General features: G+C 37.0%; 1 protein-coding gene across 1 annotated transcript in view; it reads left to right on the top strand.

Annotated features, from left to right (window-relative positions):
• The window catches only part of RNF111 (ring finger protein 111), a 115777-nt gene that overhangs the window by 54703 nt on the left and 37871 nt on the right, over positions 1-23203 (top strand). Inside the window, 7 exon segments of the mRNA XM_043987713.1 lie at positions 3662-3785; positions 8233-8281; positions 8283-8316; positions 8319-8387; positions 9369-9391; positions 9393-9561; positions 21958-22274. Of these exon segments, the coding sequence (XP_043843648.1) occupies positions 3662-3785; positions 8233-8281; positions 8283-8316; positions 8319-8387; positions 9369-9391; positions 9393-9561; positions 21958-22274 (785 nt within the window).

Raw genomic sequence — 23203 nt, 5'->3', positions numbered from 1 at the left:
ACATTAATCCTGTTTCTGCATTAGTCATGTTATAAGAGAAAAATCAGAGCAATGATGAAAAACCTCAAAATAGAAAAAACAACAGCACCAAAAACAAAAGAGTAGTATGTAGGTGTTCATTCAGCATCTATACTCCACAATTCCTGTTTTTTTTTTTTTCTGGATTTGGAGGGATCCTCTTCTATCATGAATTCCCTGGAACTCTTCTGTACCATTGCATTGGTGAGAAGAATATAGTCCATCACAGTAGAGATCAACACTCAATGTTGATGATCTGTGTACAATGTTCTTCTGGTTTGCTCATCTCACTCATCATCAGCTCATGTAAGACCCTCCAGGTTTCTCTGAACTCTCCTGCTCATCATTTCTTACAGCACAATAGTATTCCATTGTATTCATATACCACAACTTGTCCTAGCAATTCCCCAATTGATGGGCATCCTCATAACTTCCAATTCCTTGTCACCACATAAAGAGCAGCTATAAATATTTTTGTACATGTGGGTCCCTTTCCCCTTTCCATGATTTCTTTGGGAAAAAGACCCAAAAGTTATTTACCCCTTTTTATTTTTTTCCAAGTGAGGCAATTGGGGTTAAGTGACTTGCCCAGGGTCACACAGCTAGTAAGTGTTAAGTGTCTGAGGCCGATTTGAACTCAGATACTCTTGACTCCAGGACCGGTGCTCTATCCCACTGCGCCACCTAGCTGACCCTATTTACCCTTTTTTTGAATAAAAGCATTTTATTATTTCCTAGTTACATGTAGAGATAGTTTTTCAACATTTGTTTTTATAAGATTTCCAATTTTCAATTTTTCTCCCTCCCTCCCCCCTTCCCTTATTTGGCAACATTTTGATGATTTTCTGGAATGTTTGTAAATACTTTGAGCTTTTCTGAACATACAACAGTTTTTGATGATAATAATAATTGCTGTTGTTGTTGTTTTTTATTTTGTTCTGGAAGGGACCATGACGTTGGGGTGATCATCACTTGCACAGAATCAGATTTAAATGAGGGAGAGCTGTGCAGATGTCACCAACCTCGCTCTCTCCTCCTGAGCCATCTGGGTCCAGTGGCAAGATATTTATCAGGACAACTAGAGATGGCCCTGGATGTTTTTTTAAGGCAGTTGGGGTTAAGTGACTTGCCTGGGGTCACACAGCTAGTAAGGTGTTAAGTGTCTGAGGCCGGATTTGAACTCAGGTCCTCCTGAATCCAGGGCCAGTGCTCTATCCACTGCGCCATCTAGCTGGCCCCCAAAGTAAATTTCTAAAACCTAAATTATTCCTTCAAAGATTAACAAAACTTTCAGAATCCAGGAAGAAAATAAAGTATTTTGACAATAGACCATAAAAGTTTGAAAATAAAATTGGAAAAGCAATGGTTCTCAATTATAGAAAAGAAGGTTCTAAACTGGAGTATTCATCAACATTTCAAAGGACATTGGAAACTGGTGATTATTTTATTTTTATACATTTAAATGAGCTGAATACATATACCTATAAACCTCTCCCTTTGCCTCCTGTGTGTCTGAGATTTTTGTCTCTATTATTTTTCTTTCTGAAATTTGCCTTCCCCTTCTCTCTCTGCCCCTCGTATTCAACAAGCTTTCCTATATGACTGATATTTTAAAAAGAAATATTTTTTGAGTAGAGTTTTATGTTCTTTGTTTTTAAATAAAGAATTGAATGAGAAGAATTTTTCATATCTTTTTCCTTTTATAGTAAGAAGACCATGTTGCTTTTTTACCCATAGAATCCTAGAATTGGCATGTATTTGCTGCCATTGGTCCTTTCTAACAGGTTGTGTGAAGATTACATAAATATGTTAAAACTCGAGGATTGATTTTATATTAAGAGAAATCTGAAAAGGTAAAAATTGTATAATCTGGTATCCTAAATTCGTTGTTCTGCTTCCTGGTACTTCTATTCTTAACCTCATTTCCAAGTTCAGGTCTGGCTTGCTAGCATATAGAGATTGAGGATAGGGTCCTTGACCTTCCAGATACTTCTGTGCCCCAATTGGGTGGTGGGTAGATAAATCGAAATTGTACTATAATTTTCTCTCTCAGTAATTATTAACCTAAATAAGACGAAAATACTTCTTAGCATGTTTGTTTTGTACTGTTATGTAGGAACATAACTGATTTAATGGTTTAAATAATAATGCCAAAGTAGGAGGATTGCTTTAAAATTTATGCTACCAGGTACTTTTAGTATCATAAATTTAGAGCTGGAAGGTACTCTTACAAGTCATTGAGTCTAACCTCTCTACCCTCCTGCCCATTTTACAGAGGGGGAAACTGAGCCTGGGAAGGTTAAGTAACTTGCTCAGAGTCACGGAACTAGTTAGTTTCTGAGACATGATTTGAATTCATGTCTTACTCCAGTTCTAATGCTCCCACTTTGCCATGTTACATCTAGTGTTTTCTAAGTATTTGGGAATTTCTCATGGCAGGTGCATATTTTCCTATTTGCTAGGAAATCTATAATCAAGAATATGTCCTTGTGGTCACATAGAAGTTTCAAAATTTATATTCATCCATTGATGAATTATTAACTTTTTTGTTGTGAGGCAATGAGGGTAAGTGACTTGCATAGGGTCACACAGCTAGTAAGTGCCAAGTGTCTGAGGGTGAATTTAAACTCAGGTGCTCCTGAATCCAGGGCTGGTGCTTTATCCACTGCGCCACCTAGCTGCCCCAATTATGAACATTTTATTCCAATTTGTGTGTTAACACCAAGGACCAATTTGCTAGTAGAATAGTGTTTTACACAGGCAAGCAAAGAATATTCCATGTTAAAACTTTCATTCATGCAATTTAGTTTATTATAAAGGTGTACTTGATATGATAAGGGAAGTCAGGTATACATTTTTATTTTAAATCTTTCTCATTGTTACATTTTCTCAATCAGAACCTAGGTCAGTATTTGTTCATGGACTTCTGTTTTCCCATCTACTAGGAAACCAAAATGCTCTTGTGTTTGTGTATGGAAATCTAGTGAAACATGTCACTGTAAAAACTACAAAGAATGTAGGCTTTGGGCTCTTGTTGTCATACTAGAAAATTGAATCTTGGTGCTCTTCAGTTATGTGCCATTTGAAAGAATGACTCTGGGACTCAGGACTTTATGTTCCTTATACTTTAACTTATGCATTTGAATCTTAATGTGTACCAAATTTACTATTTTAAATATAGAAGGTCTTATATATCTCGTGCTTTGTTTGGAAATATCTTATTGAAAATGGTTATTTTTTATTTTTATTTTTTAGTGAGGCAGTTGGGGTTAAGTGACTTCCCCAGGGTCACACAGCTAGTAAGTGTTAAGTGTCTAAGCTGGATTTGAACCCAGGTACTCCTGACTCCAGGGCCAGTGCTCTATCCACTGCGCACCTAGCCGCCCCTGGAAAATGGTTATTAATTTGCAACTTGAAATTTGGTTTGTTTGATATTAAGATGTCACACATTTTTTATTCCGTTTGTGAACTGACCTAGTTGCAGTTCAGTGTCTAACCCTCAATTGAAAACACACAATAAAACTTTATTTAACTATATTCTTTTAAAAAATTGTAATTAGCTTTTTCTTGAAAGAAGTGCTTAAAATAAAAGTACTTATCTTATCAGAAACATCTTTTTTCAAACTTTGCATTTTTGTTCCTGGAAATATTGATGAGGATGTTGTGGTGATTGAAGCATCCTCCACTCCGCAGGTCACTGCCAAGGAAGAAATTAATGTTACCTCAACTGACAGTGAGGTGGAGATTGTAACAGTTGGTGAAAGCTAGCCGGTAAGAGTTTTATTACCTTAAATAATATGTGTGTAAATAGAAATAAATGGGATACAAAACTATAATGTTTAGGATGTACATAAGTAGATAAACAAATTATTCATAGTTTGGGCAAAATTGAATTTGTTTTTATGATAACAGCATGTTTATATTTAGAATTGAAATTAGAGTACTTTTTGGGCTAATGCTTTTAATCATGCCATAAATTAAATATTAATTTAAAGGATTTGAATTCTTAATATGTTCCATTTATTTCTTATTTGTTCCAGATTTGACTTAGCACTAATATATTAGGGGATCTCAATTTTATAAGTATAACTTTTAAAATAGTTTTTTGAGGTACCATTGACCTTGAAGTACTATTTTGTCATTAAGAATAAGAAAAATGTGGGGGTGGCTAGGTGGCACAGTGGATAGAGCACCAGCTCTGGAGTCAGGAGGACCTGAATTCAAATTCAGCCTCAGACACCTAACACTAGCTGTGTGACGGGGGCAGGTCACTTAACCCCAATTGCCTCACCCCCCCAAAAAATTTAATAAAAACAAAAGAAAAACAAAATGTGGGTTATTAAGATTAGGGGAAAATGTATATGAAATACTGTAAAGAAGAAAAAAGAATTAGAGTAAAGATAGTTTTTTTTGTTTTGTATTATTGTGAGTGGTTTTAATTTAAAGTCATAAATTTCAGTGTATAGTTTGGTATGTTGTTTTTTTTTTTCATTAAAAGAAAGAAATAAGGGGCAGCTAGATGGCGCAGTGAATAAAGCACCGGCCCTGGATTCAGGGGTACCTAGTTCAAAGCCTGCCTCAGACACTTAACACTTACTGGCTGTGTGACCCTGGGCAAGTCACTTAACCCCAACTGCCTCACCAAAAAAAAAGAAAGAAAGAAAGAAATAATCATTAGCCTGGACAAAATTTTTAAATGTAAGGAATTCCAAGATTCAGAGATGGACAGCAAGTAAGGAAATCAGGTTGGGTAAAGGCAGATGATGAAAGAGAAAGAAGTGATAGTAGCATCTAAGGTTTTTCATAAATCTTTGAAAGGAGAAAATAGATGAGAAGTTCAGAAGCATGTCAAGCCAAGCACACAGGCATGTTGTTGTTATGGGCAGGGAAGGGAGGGGACAATGGGAGACAGTAATCTAGGGCAACTGCTGTAATTACCTGCTTAAAACAGTAACTAATAAATTCCTGGTTTGATTTAATAATCATTTCATCCTTTAAAAGGCATGGAATCCCTGAGTGAAATTACTGTTTTAAATCTGATTAAAATCAACAAGAAAGAAGTAGCTGAAGTAAAATGATGAAAAACTTGGGGGGGGTGGTATGAGCACTCGGTATTACAATTTGTAGTAATGAAAGAGAACCATATACCTAAGTTTTTGGAAGAACAGATTTTCAACATTTTCAGAGAAAAATAATCCTACAGATTACAGTCCTGATAAGCTAAGCAAAGCACCTGATCCAGAGACCACAGCTGTTAGTATATTCCACTTCTGATGGTGTTCAGTTATCATCTCTGTGGAGTTGATTCCCAGATCTCTATATTAATCCCTAGTCTGTCTCCCTGGGCACTATTCCTGCACCACCACCTGCCTTTTGAACATCTTGAATTGAATTTCCTATAGGCATCTCAAATTAATATACATTAAAGAAAATTCATTATCATCTTTGCCTCTCCAGATTCTTTCCCCACCCAACTTTTTAGTTTTGTTGAGAGTACCTGTTACACAGCTCAAAACCTAGGGCTCCTCCTTGATCCCTCACTCCCTCTTTCACCAGTTGTATCTGATCTTCTGCAGAGATTTTGTTGATTCCACCTTTATAGCATCTTTCCTATGTATCCTGTTCTTTCCACTAACAGAAGACACAACCCTCATTTAGGTCCCTCATTACCTCTCTCCTTGACCATTGTTATGGCTGTCTGGTTTGGGTTTCCCTGTCTTGTTTTTCCCCATTCCAATCCATCTTCCACTCAGCTGCCAAAGTAATTTTTCTAAAGTGAAGGTCTATTCAATGAGCTCTCGTGGCATCCTGTTACCTCCAGGGTCAAATATAAACTCCTTTTTTAAAGTTTTAAAGTTTTTTAAATTTTTAGTGAGGGCATTGGGGTTAAGTGACTTGCCCAGGGGTCACACAGCTAGTTAAGTGTTAAGTAGTCTGAGCCGGATTTGAACTCAGGTACGCCTGACTCCAAGGGCCAGTGCTCTATCCACTGCGCCATCTAGCTGCCCCTAAACTCCTTTTTTTTGACACTTAAGCTCTTCTTAACTTTGCCTCTTCCTTTCCATGCTTCTTCTCCCCCCTCCCCCTTCCCAGGGGCAATTAGGGTTAAGTGACTTGCCCAGGGGTCCTCACAGCTAGTTAAGTGTCAAGTGTCTGAGGCGGGATTTGAACTCAGGTCCTCCTGAATTCAAGGCCAGTGCTTTATTCACTGTGCCACCTAGCTGCCCCTCCATGCTTTAAAAAAAAAAAGTATTTTGTTTTTACCCCCAAATTATATATAAAGATAATTTGTAGCATTCATTAAAATATATAGTTTTTTCCCCCAATCTTTTTTTTGGGGGGGGGGGCGGGGGCAAATGAGGGTTAAGTGACTTGCCCAAGGTTTACACAGCTAGTGTCCAGTGTCTGAGGCAGATCAAACTCAGGTCCTCCTGGAATCCAGGGCGGGTGCTTTATTCACTGCACCAACTAGCTGCCCCACTTCAATCTTAATAGTGTTTTCCCAGTTATATGTAAAGATATTTTTGACATTCATAGTTATAAGATTTTGCATTCCAATATTTTTTCTCCGCCCTCCCTTCCCTCCCCTCTTCCCAAGACAGCAACTAATCACTTATATAGGTCATGTCTGTGCAATCATGTTAAACACATTTCCACATTAGTCATCTTGACAGAATAATCAGAACAAAGTTGGAACTCCTCAAAAAAAGAAAAAAAGTATAGTTCAGTCTGCATTCAGATTCCACAGTTCTTTATCTGGATGTGGAAAGCATTTCCGTCATGAGTCCTTTGCAATTTTCTTGGATCATTGCATTTGGGTTGCTGAGAAGACCAGGTCGATCTCAGCTGATCATCACATAATGTGCTGTTACTGTGTACAGGTGTTTCTTGTTCTGATCATTTCACTCACATCAGTTCATGTCTTTCCAGGTTCTCTGAAATCTTCCTTGTCATTGGTTCTTATAGCACAATAGTATTCTGTTACATTCATATACCACAACCTCTTCAGCCATTCCCCAGTTCATTGGGCAGCCCCTCAATTTCCAATTCCTTGCCACAACAAAAAGAGCTGCTTTAAGTATTTTGTACATGTTGGTTCTTTCCCTTTTTTTATGATTTCTTTGGGATATAGACTTAGTAGTGGTATTGCTGGGTCAAGGAATATGCACAGTTTTCTAGCCCTTTGAAGATAGTTCCAAATTGTTTTAGCATTCATTTTTTTTTTTACATATAAGGGGTATTTTATTTTTTCCGTTACATGTAAAGATAGTTCGCAACTTTTGTTTATACAAGCTTTACAATTTCAGATTTTCTCCCTCCCTCCCCTCCCCCGCCCCCCTCCCCTAACAGCAGGTAATCTGATATAGGTTATATCTATATATCTATATACATATACATATATCTATATATGATCTAACACACACATATATATCCATAATAACATTAATCCTAGTTCTGCATTAATCCGGTTATAGAGAAAAAATCAGACAGTAAGCAAAACCTCAAAATAGAAAAAAAACAACAACAGCACCGAAAACAAAAGAAATAGTATGGTTCAATCAGCATCTATACTCTACAGTCTTTCTTTTTTTTTTTTCTTGGATTTGGAGATCCGCTTCTGTACCATGCATTGGTGAGAAGATATAGTCCATCACAGTAGATCATCACTCAATGTTGATGATACTGGTGTACAATGTTCTTCTGGTTCTGCTCATCTCACTCATCATCAGCTCACGTAAGACCCTCCAGGGTTTCTCTGAACTCCTCCTGCTCATCATTTCTTCTTACAGCACAATGAGTATTCCATTATATTCATATACCACAACTTGTCCAGTCATTCCCCAATTGATGGGGCACCCCCTCAACTTCCAATTCCTGCTACCCACGTAAAGAGCAGCTATAAATATTTTTGTACATGTGGGTCCCTTTCCCCCTTCCATGAGTTTCTTGGGCAAAAGACCTAAGAAGTGGAATTGCTGGGTCAAAGGGGTACATTGCATTTACTCTTTAGTGGATTTTGATTTTCCTTAATCATAGATTTGGTTGTCTTTTGGGGGGAGGTCTTGTGGGAAGTCCTTTCCTGATAGTATATATAAGGAAAAACAGGTATTTAACTTCATGGTGGGTCAAACTAATAGTTTTTCAATATGAGCTTGTAAATCACATTAATTTCATCTTAGCAAAATTTAATTTTTAAAGGGTCTCGGTCATCAGTCGACACTCCAGGTCCATTGGGGGCCAAGGCCCAAATTCTCATACTACTTACTACTCGGTCACAAGAGCCACGTAACCGTAGTCGAATTCTACAGTTATACAGCCCTTGAGGGCAGAATGCCGCAGAAGTTGTGACCTTACTGTGGATGAAGATGGTAGGTTGGAGTGGTGTCAATACAGTTACATATAAGGATTTGTTTAGAGCTGAAAATTCCCATAATAAGTTAGTAGAGCGGTATCTAGGTGCCACAGGGGATAGAGCCACCACTCTGGAATCAGGAGGACCTGAGTTCAAATCTGGCCTCAGACACTTGAATACACCTTGTTTATGAACTGGGAGTGGTTTTTGTGTTTGTTTCGCTCCCCCCAAAGCATTTAAACTGTTATACTTGGAAAAATAGGATAATAAAATGAAGATAAACATAGATGGATACTGTAGTGAATACAGTCATAAGTTTTCTTTACTGACATTGAGTCCACATTGTATATGAGTGTATCAGAGAGCTATACTTTGGTTTCCTTTACTTCCTCTCAGGGTGTGCTGCTCTGACAGCAGGGGAATTTGTACCTATTAACTATGAAATACTGTGGCCACCTATGTTATGTAGTATTTTATCATAATATGAACTTCAGAGACATTTTTAATCTAGTAATATTTTTAGTATTGTTTATTATTAATTTGGATGTTCTTTTATGATACTATTCCTTCCCACTTCCTATTGAATCTTTTACCCTCCCTAATTCCTTGTAGCATATAAGTAGAGTTAAATCATAGTGCCTATATCAAAAAATGTATAAATCTTTATTTATCAGTAATTATCACTACACAAATGAAGTATTGGAATCTTTTTTGTACTCTTTTTCTTTACATTTTGTTGTGGCTTCATGGAAATTATTTTCTTGGTTCTGCTTTACTTTTCTTTCATTTGATCTTGTTGCTAATTTTAAGGGAAATTTTTCTTGGGACCATATGTCTATCCATATGTGCATTGACAGAATTTTATTTGCGAAGATGGTATGTTTGATAGCAAATCCTTTTAGATTTAAATTTAGGAAAACATGTTTAACTTACCTTTAAAAAATTGAAACAATTTAAACTTGAAATAATATATTACTATTTTGATGCTGTTTTATAGAACCCACAGTAGTACCAACCACCGTCTGCTAGAGTGGAATCCTAGGTTTTGAGTTCTTCCAATAACAATTCAAATGCATCTACCTCAGAGCAGGCCTCTGAAGCGCCTTCAGCTGTGCTCTAGTACCAGCCCTCTGCAGTGTCAGAAACTTCTGGCTCTTCCAGCTGTAGTACTGCTGGTACTGTCAACAGAGGTATGTGAAAATGCAGCATTTCTTTTTCAACTTCTTCACTTACTTTTCAACAAATTCATTTACCTATTTTATTAGGGAAAGTATTGACACTTTTAAAATTGAAAGAAATTATATTTATGTCAGTAGGCAACAGTTACTAAATTAGAAAAACTTTCAGCCTTGTTGGACAGTAGTTTGGGAAATTATATTGGGAAATCGATCATCATTAGGGATTTAATGTTAAAAATTTATTTTCAGCTGATAACTTAAAATCTTTTAGCTCAACTGACTCCCTTTGTCTTTTTGGTCCCTATACCTACTAAGCGGTCCTGGTGAAGTATTAGATGCTTAATCAGTTCTGGTTGATATCGAAAGCATAATAATAATGAGAATTAAGATGTGCTCAAAGATTAAAGGGGAATCCTGGTCCATTAAACAAAAAATAGTATTTAAGAATAGGCATTGTTCCACAATGTGAAAAAATTTGGTATTTCCTACTGGAGATAGAGATTGTGCAACAGGAGCGGTTTGGAATTATCCTCTGATTTCTTGGATTTAGGTTTTCTCTCCAGTGGTATTGATAACCAGCCTTCTATGCCACTCAATTCTGTGCAGTTTTCTCTATTTCTTGGGTTAAATTTTCTGTGGGAGGGATTCCACAAAACATGTTTGGGGGGGAAAGAGTGTTGAATTTAATTTTGGGGACATCATGTGGGGCTATTCCTCACTCATTACTATGTCATTACTTGATCAGCCTTTGATCAAGCACAAACCTTTTATAATGCCTCACTTGATATTAATGATGAAAGGATCTGTCAAAAGATTGTCTTTTATCGTCAAAGGAATTTTTGACACTTTCATAGATACCCTTTTAGAACAGAACCTTTAATCTATTTGCGTTTTTCAAATCAACTGCTTTTAGAGTCAGCAAATCAATGGGCAAAGGAAAATTTTATATTCTTTACCAATGATCTTTGGAAATACTTAGGACTTTTTTGAGGCATTAATTTTGGTTGTGTTGGGTTTTTTTGGGGGGGGGGGGGGGGGGGGGTTGTGGGGCAATGAGCGTTAAGTGACTTCCCAGGGTCACAGTGCTAGTAAGTGTCAAGTGTCTGAGGGCTATAGTTGAACTCAGGTCCTCCTGAATCCAGGGCTGGTGCTTTATCCCCTGTGCTACCTAGCTGCCCCCAGGAGCTTTTTAAAAAATTGAGTTTATAGAGCTGTTAGAGTCATTAGTGTCTAGTATAGTCAGTTCTTTTAAAGTTAAGTTTTCTTGTTTGTACCTCTGGAGGTGAACTGTTCATTGTTCCGTGAATGATGATTCAAGTATATGAAGGTATTTATTACTCATTATTTCTTTCAAGGTTGTTTTTCTTTCACTTGAATCATTTTCTTCTTCCCTCTAGCCTAAGTTTCTTTTCATTTTTCTGTTATATAAACACCCAACAAAGCTTTAACCTACCTGGCAAATCTGACCAATGCTGAATGTAACATAGAATGATTGCTTCTTGGCTTTGGTATATTTTCTTTTTAAAAAACAATTGATTTGGGGCAGAAAGGTGGCGCAGTGGATAGAGCACTGGCCCTGGATTCAGGAGTACCTGAGTTCAAACCCAGCCTCAGACACTTGACACTTACTAGCTGTGTGACCCTGGGCAAGTCACTTAACCCTCATTGCCCCGCAATAAACAAAAACAAAACCAAATGATTTAACAAGAATGTTTTTTCCTATTCACCTTTCTCCACCCTATCCCTTTATTGATCAACAATAAAGATAAAAACCAACCACTGTGATAAATATACATAGTCAAGCAAAATAATTCCCACATTGATTGGCCTTGTCCACAAATTTGTGTTTCATTTTTTCATATTGAGTCCATCACTTTTCTATCAACAGGTAGGTAGGATGCTTCATTATTGTTCTTTTGAAATAATGGTTGGTAATTACATTGATCCAAATTCTTAAGTCTTTCAAAGTTTTTTGTCTTTTCAATGTTGTTGGTTTTTTTTTTTTTTGTGAGGCAGTTGGGGTTAAGTGACTTGCCCAGGGTCACACAGCTAGTAAGTGTTAAGTGTCTGAGGCCAGATTTGAAATCAAGTCCTTCTGACTCCAGGGCTGGTGCTCTATTCACTGCACCACCTAGCTGCCCCAGTGTTGTTGTTTTTATAGAAATTATTCTGGTTCTGCTCACTTGACTCTGTATTTTCTCATTTAAGTCTCTTCCTAGATTCTTTTCAAACTATACTTTTCATAATAATTTCTTACGGCAAAATAGTATTCCATTATATTCGTGTAATATAATTTATTCAAGTATTCCTTCACTGTTGAGCTTCCACTTATAGTTTGTCTTTCATTGCTACCACATTAAAGGTTCTTCCCTTTATACATATGGTACATTTTCCTCATTCTTTGATCTCTGTGAGGTATAGACCTAGCAGTAGTTTTGCTAAGTGAGAGTATATGCACAGTTTAGAAAATTTGGGGCATAGTCCCAAATTTCTTTCCAAGGCATTAGTGTTCTTCTTTTCCCAACATTTGTCATTTTTCTTTTTGTTAACTTTGTTAGTGTGATGAGTGTATGGTAAAATGTCAAAGTTGCTTTAATTTGTATTTCTCTATTACTAATTTTGAGCATTTTTTCATGACTATTGATAGCTTAAATTTCTTCCTTTAAAAATTGCCTGTTGGGGGGCGGCTAGGTGGCGCAGTGGATAAAGCACTGGCCCTGGATTCAGGAGTACCTGAGTTCAAATTCGGCCTCAGACACTTGACACTTACTGGCTGTGTGACCCTGGGCAAGTCACTTAACCCCAATTGCCTCACTTCAAAAAAAAAATTGCCTGTTGGGGGCAGCTAGATGGTGTAGTGGATAAAGCACTGGCCTTGGATTCAGGAGGACCTGTGTTCAAATCCAGCCTCAGACACTTGACACTTAACTAGCTGTGTGACTCTGGGCAAGTCACTTAACCCTCACTGCCCTGCAAAAAACAAAACAAAAAACCCCAAACACCCCCCCCCCAAAAAAAAATTGCCTGTTGAGGGGCAGCTAGGTGGTGTTGTGGATAGAGTACCAGCCCTGAATTCAGGAGGATCTGAGTTCAAATCCAGCCTCAGACACTTGACACTAGCTATGTGACCCTGGGCAAGTCACTTAACCCCAATTGCTGCCCCTCCCCCCCCATTGCCTGCTGCAAAATAAAATTTAATTAAAAACAAATTAAAATGCCTGTTCATATCTTTTGACCTTTTATTCATTGGGAAATTGGTCTTATTCTTAGAAATAGGAATTGGTTCTTTATATATTGGAAGTGAGACTTACCAGGGAAGCTTGCTTTAAATTTTTTTTTCCTGTAATCATCAAGATGGAGGACTAGACACTTTCTCTGATCCCTCAGATTTCTCCAAAATAGGAATTATGCGGGGCAGCTAGGTGGTGCTATAGATAAAGCACTAGCCTAGGATTCAGGAGGACCTGAGTTCAAATGCGGCCTCAGGCACCTGACACTTACTAGTTGTGTGACCCTGGGCAAGTCACTTAACCCTCAATGCCCTGGGGGGGGAAAATAAATAAAAGGATTACGCATGAGACAAACCGTTTCAGGTATCTCTGTAGTCTAAAATATCAAGAAATCTAATGTGGTAACAACCCAATTAACTAACATCAGAGAAGGTGATTCCTAATGTGCACATTTCGTACCTTCTCCCACATTCACCACCATTCTATGACAGGGCTATACAAGCCATCCCATGGGCTTGCAGCAGATTCTGCTATCCCTTTTTCTCTGCTCAGCAAAACTCAGAAGGTAGACACTTGCTCTGCCTGGGGCAACAGAATTCTGTGCTGCAACAGAAGTTGATTAGAGAACTGAAGAACAGGGAATTGGAGCAGGGCACACTAGGTGTGGCACTCTACTAGGCCTTTAGAAAAAGGCACTGGTATCTAGCTATTCCATCAGAAATAACTGGGCACATAGAATAACACCAGGGTGACCAAAATCAAAGGGAAAGGAGTCAGAAAGGGAGTGAAGGGAATATAAGGAGAAAAACACTGAAATTATCAAAGATCTTTGAATCAAGAAAACTCAGTTATAGCCATGAGCATAAGCAGTTAAAGAATCAGGAAAAGATATTAATAACAGAAGGCACTATGGCCTCCTGATCATTTAATTGGATCAGATATCTATGAATAAATATTCTAAGACAAAGGAAAATTAAACAAAACCAAATGAAGCAGTGGATCCTGTAAATTCTTAAGGAGCTACAAACAGGATTTTCTTGATGTTTTTAAAAGAGCAATAAAGGACCTTTGAGAGAAAAATTTTTGGTTTGCACATTAGAAATATTGGCAGAATGGAGAATTTTGAACTGAAGGTGGCAAATCTTACCAAGAAACTAAAGAGAGAATGAACTGCAAATCCATAGAAGTAAAGGGCAACCTTGAAGAATAGAAGCAAAATGCAAAACTTTTTTCTCTCTGTTTGATTCTTTGTCTTCTAATTTTAGTGGCATTGGTTTTGTTCGTATAAATTTTTACAATTTTGTTCTCATCAAAATTGTCCATTTTATTTTCTGTGATCTTTTGTTGAGTGTTTATTACTTTTCATAATACATTCCATTGTCATGTTTGCTCTTTTAATAGAATAACATAAAATTGACATTTATTTAGGTTGTGGTCCACTGAGTTAGGTGTTAAAGAAAAATTAATAGTATTTTATTTTTTCAATTATATGTAAAGAAAATTTTCAACACTGATTTTTTTGGGGGAAAGATTTTGAGTTCCAAATATCTTTCCCTCCTCTCCCCAAAACAGCAAACAATCTGGTATAGATTATACCTGTGCAATTATTTAAAACATATTTTCACATTAGTCATGTTGTAAAAGAAGAAAAACAAAAGGGAAAAAAACCCCATGGAACTCCATCCTCCCAAATTGAAAATAGTATGCTTTGATCTGCATTCAGACTCCCTCAGTTCTTTCTCTGGATGTGGATAACATTTTCTATCAGGAGTCTTGTGGAATTGTCTTACATCTTTGTATTGCTGAGAAGAGTTAAGTCATTCAACATTTATCATCATACAGTGTTGCTGTTACTATGTACAATGTTCTCATTCTGCTCAATTCACTTTGCATCAATTCTTGTAAATCTTTGCAAGTTTTTCTGAAATTTCCTTGTTCATCATTTCTTATAGCATGATAGTATTCCATTACATTCATATACCACAACTTGTTCAGCCATTCCCCAATTGATGGGCATTTGCCACCACAAAAAGAGTTTCTATAAATATTTTTTGTACATGTAGCTCCTTTTCCTTTTTTTTTATGATTCCTTTGGGATACAGACCTAGTAGTGGAATTGCTGGAACCAAGGGTATGCACAATTTGATTGTTCTTTGGGCATAGTTCCAGATTGTTCTCCAGAATGGTTGTATCAATTCACATATGAATTAGCTTTTTCTTTGAAACTTGTGTCTGGCAAATTTTTTACATCATACATCTATTTTTTACTTTTGTATTTTCCCACCTACCCCACCCCTGCCCTGCCTCTTTTCTTAAAAGTTAGTTAAGCTTGATGATGAGTGAGATGAGTAGAACCAGGAGAACATCGTACACAGTATCATCAATATTATGTGTTGATCAACTGTGATAGACTTGATTCTTCTCAGCAATACAATGGTACAAGATAGTTCCAAGGAACTCATGATGGAAAATGCTCTCCAAATCCAGAATAAAAAAGAACTGTGGAATATGGATGCAGATTGAACCATCCTGTTTCTTTTGTTTTTGGTGCTGATATTTTTCTTTTTTGAGGTTTTTCCTTTTTACTCTGATTCTTCTTTCACAGCAAGACTAATGCAGGAATATGTGATTGTACATATATAACTTATATCAGGCTACTTGCTGTCGAGGGGAGGGAGGGAGAAAAATTTGAAACTGGAAATCTTAGAAAAACAAATGTTGGAAGCTATCTCTACATGTAACTGGAAAATAATAAAATACTTTTATGATAAAAAAAAAGTTAGTTAAGCTAACTGGCATTTTACCTATCAGACCTGTTCTCTTTCCCTTTTAAGGATAGTTCCTATATCTATCATTTCCAGTCCTTAGGAACTTAAATACTTTCTAAGTTACAGCTATGATACTTACTAAAACCTTTAGAACTATAGAATAAATGTAATGACATAAACCCTGATGACTTTATTGAGGCGATCTTATAAGTATTTTTAAACCTTTTCCTTACCTATTTTGGGTAATTTTGCTTTATATGGATTCAGAGAGCTTTTGTTCTTATTAATTTAAAATGGGTAATCTTTTCTTTTTAAAGTTTAAAAATGTATGTCTTTTTTTTTCTTTTTGTGAGGCAATTGAGGTTAAGTGACTTGCCTAGGGTCACACAGCTAGTAAGTGTCAAGTGCCTGAGGTAGGCTTTGACCTCAGGACCTCCTGAATCCACGGCTGGTGTTCTATCCAGTGTGCCAACTAGGTATCCCTTAAAAATGTTTGTCTTTTCAATGATTAACTTTTCACTCTCATGGAACTAACCTTTCTTATCTTTTTCTGTTATTCAATCACAATAAATTTATTTTTGTGCTTTATCTTTATTTTTGAATCTCATCTATATAGTGAACTTCCAGTGAGGAAACTCTATGCCATTGCAGTTCAGCAAGTAACCTGCTTGGGCACTACATATCTTAGGGATTTACCTGGCGTTTGAGTGATTAAGGAGGTTAAAGAAATCATATAAAAACATGTTAGAGACCAGACTGAAAGCTATCTTACTGACATAGACATCTGTATATACTGTTGAATTCTCCAGTATGTATATGACAGGAAGATTGGTCTAGTGTTCTCTTGATAGAAGCAGTAGAAAAATAAAATTTTGCGTAGAAGTAATGTAAAATTTAGAACTGTTATCATTTTTGTTCAGTTTGTTTTTGCCCAGAAAGGCTGTAATCATGTAAAAAATTGCATGCTATTTAAGAAAATGATATGAGCAGAACATTTTATCTTCTACAAGTTATATTTATCCTCATGATTGAAATTATTACTAAGATAGGTTTCTGCAACATTCCCATCCCTTTGCTGTGTGTGTGTGGGTGTGTATACCCATTAAGATCCCTTTCTGCAACTTTTTATTTTTAATACATCTTTGTACATATCCACTATGACTTCTTTAGCAATTGCTAAAGGGCCAGTTGAAAGCAGTAAGGATGCCGAAGTAATAATAAAATTACAAATGTGTTCAAATAATATTTTGAGATGAGAATGGGATAAAGATAAATGAGGGGAAAGATTAATAATTTTTTGATAACTTTTTATGAAGCATTAAAATGTGAGTGGTATGCAAATTAATTGGGACAAAAGAAAATAATTATATTTCTTGGTATAAGAAGGCTTCAGAAAAGCTAGGTGGTGTAGTGAATGGAGTGCCAGTCCTGAAGTCAGGGAGACTTAGCTTCTTGAGTTCAATCTGGCCTCAGATACTTACTAGCTTTTGTGACGCTGGGCAAACTTACTTTAACCCTGTTTGCCTCAGTTTTCTCATCAGTAAAATGAGTTAGACATGGAAATGGCAAACCACTCCTGTATCTGCCAAGAAAACCCTCAGTGAGGTCATAGAGTTGGACACAACTGAAAAATGACCGAATAATAAAGTTTATAGACTTTCAGTGGGTTTTTAATCATGTGACTTGATAGGCCATCAAAGCATGTTTGTCTCCATTTCTTAGATATATTTCTTAATCTTTCCTATGGATGGAAAGGCTTATATAACCCTGAAGCAGTATTCTTTCTCCACTTGAGAATTTTTCTAAATCTGGATGAATTTTCCTTCTCATTATATCAATATATTTCTCAGAATTGATCATTCCCTCAAGCGGGGTCAAGACTTTTTTTTTTTTTAATATAATTTTAAAGTGAGGCAATTGGGGTTAAGTGACTTGCCCAGGGTCACACAGCTAGTAAGTGTTAAGTGTCTGAGGCCGGATTTGAACTCAGGTACTCTCAGGGCCGGTGCTCTATCCACTGCGCCACCTAGCTGCCCCAGATTTTTTTCTTAATCTTTCAATGACTGAAAGTCTTGTCCCTGGGGCAGCTAGGTGATGCAGTGGATAGAGCACCGGCCCTGGAGTCAGGAGTACCTGAGTTCAAATCTGGCCTCAGACACTTAACACTTACTAGCTGTGTGACCCTGGGCAAGTCACTTAACCCTCATTCCCCTACCCCCCCCCAAAAATCTGCCAAACGTTTTTGTTCAGCTTTTTTGTTTTGTTTTTTACAATTTTTAAAAGATGGTCACATCGTAGAGACTTACCTAGATTTCTTATGATGGTGCTTTTGGTGTCACCTTGAACATAAGGGTGAATTTCATTAGTAAAAATGACCATTTTCCAATGTTCAATACCTTGGTCTTTGTATTGTCTTGTAGTAACAAGCATTTTTTTCTTCATATCTATATAACATAATAAAGCAGCAGTCTTTTTTTATTTTTTAAACTAGTCTCTAGAATATGTCCTTCCTGGATTGGTCTCTTGGCCTTTATTGGTAGTAGCTCATCTGGACAGCCTTTAGTTTACCTCTTTTATCCCTTACTCATTCAGGCCCAAGTGCCCTTTATTTACCTCAGTGCTACAATTTTCCTTTTTTCTGTACTGCCTTTATATGGGCAGCATATAACTTGAGGAAGTTTTGCTTTACTCTTTCATGCAAGCTTTTTTGTTTATATTCATCTGCTTTCTGAGCTTTTGTTGCTTTGTAAAGATGCACCATAAGTCTCCTACCTGATGATTCACATCGCTTTCCCCTTATTCTGCTTTATTTTGATATATGAAATTTTCAGTGAGGTGACAGGAGTGTTTATACTTCTATCTAGACCAGGGAACCTTGGGATACAGGCATTCCTTGGATAAATTCATAAATTTATGGGCAAACAGTTACATTTTTATTTTCCCCAACATCCAACAGGAAGTTTAACATTTTCTTCAATTCAGAATTTTTAAAAGCCATTATTCTCAGAAGGGGGCCATAGGTTTTGTCAGGCTGCCAAATGGGTCAGTGACACAAAAAAAGATTTGTTATTGATTCATTCAGTCTGTCCCAACTCTTTGTCTACCTCATTTTGGTAGTTTTTTGTCAAAAAAGAGACTGGAGTAGGGATTTGCCTTTCTCTAGCTTATGTTCACAGATGCAACTAAGGCAAACGGGTGTTAAGTGGAGTGTTCCCTGGGGTTACACAGTAGAGTCTGAGGCCAGATGAGTTTTCCGACTCAAAGCTAGTATTTTTAATCTACTTTGTCTCCTAACTGGTCCTCAAAGTAGAGGATCTCTAGCAAGGACTCTCCAGTTTTCCTGCTTTTTTCTATTTTTGAATTGATTAAAATAAAATCTCTTGTTTACATTTTAGTCCTGTTGTGTTATCTTTTTTGGGGGGGGGGGGACAATGGGGGTTTAAGTGACTTGCCCAGGGTCACACACCTACTGTTATGTGTCTGAGGCTGGATTTGAACTCAGGTCCTCCTGAATCCAGGGCCAGTGCTTTATCTACTGCACTACCTAGCTGCCCCCTCTTTTATCCCTTTTTAATATGGTATTTAGTGATGAGAGTGGGAGTACTTTTCTTTGTTTCAGCTTGCTTTCATAAGACCACTTTTGGGGGTGGGGCAGGACAATGAGGGTTAAGTGTTTTGCCCCGGGTCACACAGCTAGTAAGTGTCAAGTGTCTGAGGCTGGATTTGAACCTCAGGTCCCTCCCTGAACTCCAGGGCCCTGCAAGACCACTTTTTAAAAGTATGCAATAAGGTCCTGCTTGAACAGTTCTAGCATAATGTGTTCACAGGTTCTGAATTTTCCTTTTCTATGAGATCAGAGGTTGGGATTTGTAGCAAAGTTTTTGGTTTTGAATCTATGTACTAATTAAGTTATTTTCTACCAGTAGGACATTTGGTGGTTATTCTAATGGGTTAATAAGGACATCTGTTTAGCAAATTAGAATAAATGCCAACTTTATACATTGTATGGGAATAGCCAAACAATAGAATAAAAGTGGAGATGTAAAAACATTATAGTTTGAAAAATTGACTTTACCTTTTTAAATAGTGAAGCCCCCCCCCCCCCCTTTTTTTTCCTCCACATTAACGAACTTTTTTTCCTTTCCATTTAGGTATCCTTGGGGCAACCAGTTAGGGGAAAACTGTCTTCTGCTTAATTTATTTTTTTGCCCTCCAGGTTTTTTCGAGTCTAATAAGCAGTATGTAGTGTTAAGAATACAGGGACTTCAGGGGGGCAGCTAGGTGGCACAGTGGATAAAGCACTGGCCCTGAATTCAGGAGTACCTGAGTTCAAATCTGGCCTCAGACACTTGACACATACTAGCTGTGTGACCCTGGGCAATTCACTTAACCCCCATTGGCCTTCCAAAAAAAAAAAAGAATATAGGGACCTCAGATAGCAGAGTATTTTAGTCATTATATTAATAATCTTAAAGATATTTAGCTTTCAAACAAATGTATTCTTTCTTCCATGGAATAAACTGAATTGAATAAGAATTTAATTTAATATCCTTAAATTTGGTGTTATGTATTAATGTGGAGAAAACAAACAACAGACCTCTTTTATTTTTATCAAATTGCTCTTATCAAGCCACATCTTGAGGGCCACTGAACAGAGCATTTTAAGAGAGGCCAGGGGGGCAGCTAGGTGGAGCACTGGATAGAGCACCGGCCCTGGAATCAGGAGGACCTGAATTCAAATGTGACCTCAGACACTTGACACTTGGTAGCTGTGTGGCCCTGGGCAAGTCACTTAACCCCAGTTGCCTCACCGAAAAACAAAAAAGAGAGAGAGAGATGGAGGGATGGGCCATGATGAGGATTCCAGATGGACATACCAGAGGTTTCTGGTATGTTTTTGGCAACAAGAAGTTGTAATACATTAGTTATATATTAGAGGTCCTTAAGTTTCTGGTATCTGCTTTGGGCAGTAGATAATGATTTTTTCCTTTATCATTCATTTTTCAAATTATAGGTTCCAGATTCCCTCCTTCCCTCTACCTTTGCCTTCATACGTTGAGAACCCAAAAAATACGATACCCATCATAAATGTGAACTCATGTAAAACATTTTCATATTAGTCATGTTGTGTGTCTCTTCTCCCCCCCCCCAAAAAAAAAAGCAAGAAAAATAGAGTAGAAAATACTCTTCAATCTGCACTCAAGTTTATTAGTTCTCTCTCTGAGGGGATAACATTTTTTTCCTTTGGAATTGTTGTGGATTATTGTATTGATAACAGTAGCAAAGGCTTTCATAGCCTATCAACATTGTAATATTGCTGTCACTGTGTACAGTGTCCTGTTTTTGCTCACTTCACTTTAACTAATGGTGCTGGGGTATTCCAGGGACCCCAAGGGGTTCCTGCGACTCATTCAGAGGGTCCTCAATGTCAAAACTATTTTCATAATAATACTAACACATTTTAATTTCCAGTATAGCCAATATCAACAGATATAACCCAGTAAACAAGTTATTTGGGGGGAATCCTCAATTTTTTAGGAATACATCCTGAGATAAAAAATTTTGACTACTCATGCTTTTAAACTTTTCAAGTCCAGCACTGATCATAACCGAGAATTGCAACACTGCTAATAGGCAAATTATTTTGTTTCCATTTCAAACCGTATCCCCATAGGATAGTTTTTAGTTGAAAGAAAGCTTCAGGGGTGGGTAGGTGGATAAAGCACCAGCCCTGGATTCAGGAGTACCTGAGTTCAAATCCAGCCTCAGACACTTGACACTTACTAGCTGTGTGACCCTGGGCAAGTCACTTAACCCCCATTGCCCCGCCAAAAAAAAAAAAAAAAAGGGAAGGCTTCAAAAAAAAATAGACTTTCAAAAAAATGTTTAATGGTAAGTAATTTTCTTCTTTTTTATTTTTCCAAAGATGAGAATAATATCTTTTATTGTTTTCACAATGAAAGTTAGGGGGAGGGAAAATACAGCTGAGGGAATAAAATAATTAAGGGACGAATGGTTGAAACTAAGGAATTCTTCCATTTGGGTAAGTCAAACTGTTACAGCTTTTACAGACAACATTCAATGCTGCATTCACAGGCTGCTTTCCCAGGTCCAAAAGGCAGTTCTTATATCTATTCTCTCACAATTAGCTAACTAAACCAAGTTTGGAGAGGTTTATCATGAGGATGGCTGCTAAGGTTTTTTTGTTTTTTTTTTTGCCATGGCAACTCTTGATCATCTAATATGTAGTAAAATATTATTTTCTTCATAATATGATCAGTTTACTGAATTAATCAGTAGTATTCATTAAGTATTTTTTGGTCAGCTAATTCTTCAAGTATAACTTTAGTTTCATGGTGATATTTGGCAATTATTTAACAGTTATCTTATGCATTGTATTTTGTTTCAAGATGATATTAGGAGAACCACATCTAGTGCTGTAATGGAGACTGGCCCTCCTGCAATGCCAAGATTACCTTCCTGTTGCCCCCAGCACTCACCATGTGGAGGGTCATCTCAAAATCTCCATGGAATAGGGCATCCTCACACAAGTTGTTTTCAACAACATGGACACCACTTTCAACATCATCACCACCACCACCATACTCCTCACCCTGCTGTTCCAATTTCTCCTTCGTTCAGTGAGCCTAGTTGTCCCGTGGAAAGACCTCCACAAGTGCAGGCACCATGTGGAGCAAGTAGTAGTTCTACTACTTACCATGACCAGGTATGTATAATTTGGTAAGAGTTACTTCCTTTTTCACGAGGAGTATAGAAACTTTCAAAAATGATTGCTCTCATATTTTCACATATTATTACATAGTTCATGATTAAATTCATAGAGCCCATACTGTAACTGCTTTCAGTATGAACTCTTTGATTTCTAATTTAGTTTAACAAAGATTTTTACTCTTTTTTTTAATTTGTAAAGTACTTTGCTGAGTGTTAGGGAATATAAAGACAAAAATGGAAAACAGTACTGGGTACTGAGTTTATGTTCCATTGGATTATGACTTCAAGGTTGTATCATCTTTGAAGTTGTTTATTTTAAAGTAGCATCATACAGCCTGTGTTGAATTTGCACCCGGGTTCTCTAATTTAACTTCTTTTTTTTAGCATTCTTTTTATATTTTCAAGAAAGCAAGCAAAATGATACTAATTATACATGTGGAATCATAAAAAGAATTTCTTTTAATTTTACTCTATGCTTTCCACTGTGCCTGTTGCCTTTTAGAGATTACATAATTTTTTTAGATGGTAATAAAAGTGACTGAGACCAACATGAACACAGACTTTTTCTTCTGTGTTAAACTGGGTGACAGTCACTCACTCACTCACAGACACACTCCATTAATAAGCCATGTATGGAGGGGGGGGTTCCAAAAGAGACCGAACAGATTTCAGGAGAGAAAGATATAACTGTGCCAATAGAAGGCTAAAAAATTTAAAGTGAAAAAAACAAACTCAAAGCCACTGATTTTGGTGGGAGGTGCTAGAAGGGGCAGGGAAACAGACCTGTATGTCAATAAACATTTATTAAGTGCCAGGCACTGTGCTAAGGACAGGAGATACAAATATAAGAAAGAAAGAATGTCGGTTCCTTTCTTCAAAAAACTGATAGTCTCATGGAGAAGGATAGCAAATAGAAGGAAGCTG

The sequence above is a fragment of the Dromiciops gliroides genome, chromosome 2, assembly GCF_019393635.1.
Source record: "Dromiciops gliroides isolate mDroGli1 chromosome 2, mDroGli1.pri, whole genome shotgun sequence".
Classification (NCBI taxonomy): Eukaryota; Metazoa; Chordata; class Mammalia; order Microbiotheria; family Microbiotheriidae; genus Dromiciops; species Dromiciops gliroides.
Note: the sequence above shows the minus strand (reverse complement) of the source record. Positions and strands in the feature narration are given on the sequence as shown.